The 6,000-nt window shown below is 35.2% G+C and overlaps 1 protein-coding gene across 4 annotated transcripts in view; it reads right to left on the bottom strand.

Annotated features, from left to right (window-relative positions):
• Nucleotides 1-6,000, bottom strand: part of LOC117175851 (semaphorin-1A-like) — a 545,745-nt gene that overhangs the window by 151,534 nt on the left and 388,211 nt on the right. For all 4 annotated transcript variants that reach the window (XR_004467545.1, XM_033365637.1, XM_033365636.1 and 1 more), the window contains one exon: nt 4,545-4,954. Coding sequence is in view for 3 of the 4 variants with exons in the window: in XM_033365637.1 (XP_033221528.1) it covers nt 4,545-4,954 (410 nt within the window). In the remaining variant the exon portion in view is untranslated. The remainder of the gene's footprint in view (nt 1-4,544; nt 4,955-6,000) is intronic.

The following is a 6,000-nucleotide window of genomic DNA, read 5'->3' as shown; positions in this document are numbered from 1 at the left end:
ATATATTGTATATATATATATATATATATTTCATGAGACATAAGGTTATTATTATTAACTGAAATTAAAACTCCATCACAAATAGAATTAATGCGATCATTTTTATAACACGTAATATGTTATATGAGGTTGTCCATAAGTGCACGCGATGTGTAGATCTACCTGTCCCTTGAGTGTTCACTCCTTGCTTTTTTCCAGAATAAGCGTCATTGCTGCTTCTTCCGAGGAAAACATCACTTTGATGGGTCTCGGTCTGCCCGTCGCCTGCTGAATTTTACCCACTCTATAAACGTTTATAATTTCAGAATTTTAGTCAAGGAAATTGCCGAGAATGTTAGTGACGTCAGCGTTGAAATTAAATTTCCACTTTTCTTTAATTTTCTCCAGTACTTCAGCATGCTCGCGAAATCCAAAAATCATTGCGTTCTTTTTCTCGATTTTCTTTCCCTTGATTCTTGTATAGCATTAAATATTATATTATTACCTTCTTTTTCGTTAAAGGTTGGCCTTTCTTCTACTTTTCTTTCCTGTATTTCAATTATTGATGTCTCGACCACCCCTATCCTGGATATGAACTTTTCGACTGTTTATGCATTTTTTCTGCCTTTAGGTCAACTGAGTGAATATCTTCCATCAGCTGACTCTGGGAGGTAGCACGGATCCTTCTTCCGCAGATACTACAATCGCACGCCTGCGCGTTAAATTCCGATTAAATTGAACATCTGGTTCACAGAAGTTCATTACTTCGTTACAAAACGATTGATGTAAAACCTGATTTCAGGTTATACACCACGTTCTGCATGCGATTTAAATAACGATAACTGATCCAGGGCACCAAAACCAGCACTATAAATAAGCTGCACAGCGAATAACGAGCATAAGAATCTGCCTCTTTCAATAATTTATAGGTTATGTAGCACTTTTCACGTAATCAATCCTAATTCCACTTAAAAAATTTTACGAACACTACATATTTATATCTCACTGTGAAGAAAAAGGGCTTAAAAGAGTTTCGTGCGACCGCAAACTTCAAAATTTAATTACTTTTACATAATTAAGAAAAAAGCCAGGACCTGAATACAAGACATCGTACCGAGCGAGCGCATTCGTCGCTTGTATGTCAAATGAATCAGGTTTTTACAGAAAAGGGTATGTAGATGACCCTGCCATCCCGTTAGGAGAAAAACCTAAGGAAACTGCAGTCCAACTCATGCAAATTACTTTTTACATTGTCGGGAATTTGTACAACTTCAGCTTAGTATTTAGGCATAATATTTTACCCTGAACAAACCTGGAAACGACATGTTGATGTGGTAGTAAAAACGGCCAAAGTAGCATTTTTGGTTGGCAGGTGCGCAATTGAACAAACATGACAACTACACGTGTGCATTTTGTCAGATCGAATGTAGTATTTTCGATTCGATGTGCGTTCATTTTCGGATCGGTTTTTTCTATTCGATCGACTTACCCATCGAATGTCGAAAAACCAACATCGAACCGTTCCACGTTCAGTTCAAATTTTGTCGATTCGAACGGTCCATCGCTCAAATATCCAAAACCGAACTTCGACAAGCGCTATCATCGGATCGAATTTTGCAATTCTATCGGCCTATCACTCGAGTTTTGGAAACCGAACTTCGACGGACACTATCGTCAGATCGAATTTTTCAATTCGATCGGTCCGTCGCTCGAATGTCGAAAACCAAACTTCGACGCGCGCTGTCTTGGATTCGAATTTTTCGATTAGATCGGCCTGTCGATAGAATGTCGAAGAACCGAATTCGATCCTTGTTACATGCGGTTCGGTTTTTTGGATTCTATTGGCTGATACGTCGGAAAATCCTATATTGGATGTGCCTCAGATTGAATCGCTGATTTACTTTTTAACATACTTTCTGTAAATTCGGTGACCATAGTCTATCAATAAATCGAAATAAGTAGTTAGTTCCATAAATAAATTAATGGAAAATGAAAAAGTAAAGAAATATTGAAGAATTATCAAGCATAATTTCTCTTTATTATTGAGAATATTAAATTTATATAATATATTTCATATATTATGTATAATTTTTAATTTCTCTTATATGTATTATTCTCATAAGTGAAAAACTTAATCAAATAAAAATTTCAGCGATGAATGATTAATATTTCTATTATATTTGTAATCTTGTATTCTATTGTTTGGGAAGATAAAAGTTTCAAAAATATAATCCTAACGTCTGAATTAAAATGTGCGTATTCATAAAGCACATCTACGAATGTAAATTAATACCCATCACACTGAACACAAATAATTTTTTGTTTTCTAATAATTATTGGAAATACTCACAAAATCAATTATACTAACTTGCACTATTCGATTAGTTAACTCTTACACATTCAGATTTAGAAAGTGTATAATATTTAATATTTCTTTCTTCATATAACACATATCTTAAACATTCAAACGATGAAGGCTTTTTAAATTTAAAAGGAAAATCAAAGACAAACTTTTAAAGATTATTCTTTAAAACCAAAAATATCGCGATACTCAAGCTTATTAAATGTTTCTTATTTTAATGATCTAATTAGCAAATTAAAAGGCATATACATATCGATAGATAGCACTGAACTGCTGGATAAGACTGGAAGCAAATGGAAGATGAATAGAACCAATCACAATCTTCAGAAAAGGACAAAGATAATGGTACTGTAGGGCCGCATTATTTCTGTAGAGATACATCGTTCCCGCTTGACAGGGACACCTGAATAATATATATTTTAGGTACTCAGCGTGTGCATGACACCCTCTATACTTATCGCTGGAAACTTCTTTAAGTTAAATGCGTTGACTGTATACTAAGGTGGAAATGAAACAATCCTGGAATGCAAAAATGAAACCCTTAGTACCTGAATGAAGTCCTGATGATATGAGGAAAGCAAACGTTTTTTTCCTTCTACAAGAGAAATTTTCTTGTTAACGGCCTGTGATGTATAATTGCGGAACAGAGGAATTGATATGTAAGTTCTTCTGCATATGCACGATCTTAAGGGTGGTTATATGATGGACCGTAAGCTCGTTCTTCGTCTATGAAACCACCTCAAACTAGTAGAGTAGAATCAAACGGCAAGCATATTAGTCGCAGATACCTTGTTCAACGCCGACAGATTTGAAGACTGCACAGATAAAATGGGGTTTCTATTGGAATCAATTTATGGTTCCTTCTGAGCTGCAACAAAAAAGAACCAATGTGGCTGAAAGGAACCCAAAATGATAAACTTGTTTAACAGAAGACTCCCGCTGGACTTCTTTTGGAATCAAATTTTAAAAGAGACTTTTTCTAAAGAACCTATTTTTCGCTTTGCCCACTTCGATATTGTATATTGTTCATTACAGAACTTTTACTTTAAAGTACACATGTAATAGAACTCTAAAAGATATAATTTAATTATGAGAATTAAAGTACAAAAGATTGGAGGATCATTTTCAAACACTCTACAAGTTTTTCCTAAATTTAAAAAATAGATAAATGTAATGTTTTCGTAACACACAGTTTGGTATTTTAGCATTGCCACCTTATCTCTGCTATTACTTTTTGGGTTTCTTATACCACATGTTGTACCCAGCAGTAAAACTATGGGCCCCGTCAAAGCCAAAAATCAAAAGGACCTTTCTTTCTTTCTCCAGAAATTAAAAAAAGAGTTACGTTCGATTTTCGACTTTCAAAACAGCCCTTGATTCCCGCGGGAGGCCCTAGTACATTTTCAAAGGACCAATTTCGGTGACGAAGTTCCAGTAAATATCCGCTAAGGGCGCTGATTGGCGTCAACAGAAACGTATACGCTATTAATAATAAGCGCAGTAAATTTGCTTTATTCGACTATAGATGAATGCTTGTCAAAATGCCAAAATCCTCGCATTTTACTCAATTCAGTCGAATGAAGCTTCCGTAATTAATTTTTTCTGAAAAGGTAACTACGATAGAACACTGTATCAAGCGAGAACAAATTATTTAGTTTTTCCTTTCATAAATTATCATTGAATATTTTCGAAGAATATTGTCACGAACAGAGTTTCTTTCTGTTCTATTCCGATTCGACTAGAGACAGGAGTTCTCTTTAGATGCTAGCCGCGATGATGGAGTTGGTTATCTTCTGTCAAGCGGGAGAACGCGCCTTCGATTATGTTTTAGGGAAAGGTAAATTATACCACTTTCTCAATGAACGTAAAAAATAAACGGGTCCAAAGAAGAAAAGGTCCCAAGGAGACTGACATTTAAAAATCCTTTGGCAAATCCTTCTCCCCTAAACTGAAGAACATTCACTAAACTCGTATTAAACAGAAGGGCCCTTTCTAGATGGACATTAGTGATAATTAAACCTATCATTCATGAAATTTATAAATTAAAAAAATGCATCACTATGTAACCTCATGGTAATATTACTTTCTTGGAAAATTAATTAGCATTAACGACGATACCAAGATGTTGACATAGTGTTGCTAATATTATGTATGTATATTCTAATTCTGATGCTGAATAATAGAGTAAATAGGTCGTACTCACCATTAAGACTCATAGAATCATACTGCTCAGTTTGCAGAGGTTCTCTGTAGATAATAGGATCCATGCCCGAAAAATCAGCTACAGTACCAGTGTAAAGTTCTCCGTTAAGATAGACAAAAGTACTGTTGTGTTGTGGATCATACGGGCAACGGGCTTGGCCCGGTTTCTCATTTTCTACTGTATAATTGCCGGCTTGAATGACATAATCCCTACACAATGGCTTGAAGGCGTTAGTTGCACAAACCAACAGATTATTGTTTCCAGATTTGGCTAAAATCCTAACGTAATTCTGACATTTCTCTTCATCGCTACCCTTCATTACGCACATCCTCACATCTTCCTCCGATGAATACCATATCAATCTCTGTTGTTCAGTGAGATCCGTAAGGCTCAAATTGTGCACGAGATTTCTACAGCAAAAAATTTAAAATCACAGTGAATGAGATATTCTGTTAAACTAGACAGATTTTATATTAAATCGACAAACGACGTCTTTTTAAAAGAGTAATATGAATGTGAATTTTTGGGATTGTTTGGGGAAAATAAAAGTTTTTCTATATTTAATGACAAAAACTTCCGCGGTTTTTATCAGCCGTTTTGTCTGAAGTACGGGAGAGGGTAGACCGAATATTCGAGAGAAAATCCATTTCAAATCGGTCAAGCGGTCCATACTGCAGTTTATGCAGATTATCATTCCATATGAACTATTTTTGAGGGAGTATTCTGATGTAAACACATAAAAATAAGCACATTTTTAACCAATTTTTAGAAAACTATTGCATATAACAGGACAAACTTCTTCTCTCGAAAGGTATGCCATAGAACAATAGAAGAAATGATGTTTAACATTGAACTCGTACCTCAATTTTTATATTTCAACGTAAATTAACAGAATGACGGTTTTTTTTTGGAACAGTAACCAAAAAACACGTTTTTTCGCACTATAAATAAGGCTAAATTCTCGTTTATAATCAAAATATTAAGATGATCGTGGTACGGGCGACAGCCATAAGTATGCTGAGTATTGTGTTAAATTTCAAGTCGTTCGGTTTAGCTATTTTTGAAAAAGCCTGCGCTAGGTGCAAAAATGTTGGTTTGTGAAACAGGCGTTTAAAGTTTTTCACGTGGCCCTGACTTGCTTAGGTTTAAAGACTTCCGCTTTAAGTCGAAGGCCATTCAGGCCATCCACAAAACCGGAGGTTAATCGGGAGAGCAATGTACTTGTATACCATATAGAAGCAGGAATAAACACAAAACAGCTCTCCCAAATGCCGACTTCTTATACCTTTTCTGAAACTCTAGAACGGGCAATTTTGTACTCTACTATGAAGTGATATTATTAGTCAAAACGGAAGCGATTACCTAAGCTGACTGCTGGATATTAATGCTCTAACCATAAGCTATAGAAAAATGTACAAAAGAAAATTAGATTTTTTTAACCCATCACATCAGAAGC

The sequence above is a fragment of the Belonocnema kinseyi genome, chromosome 7 (genome assembly GCF_010883055.1).
Source record: "Belonocnema kinseyi isolate 2016_QV_RU_SX_M_011 chromosome 7, B_treatae_v1, whole genome shotgun sequence".
Lineage (NCBI taxonomy): Eukaryota > Metazoa > Arthropoda > Insecta > Hymenoptera > Cynipidae > Belonocnema > Belonocnema kinseyi.
The sequence above is the reverse complement of the archived record's forward strand: the minus strand, read 5'-3'. Positions and strand labels throughout refer to the sequence as shown.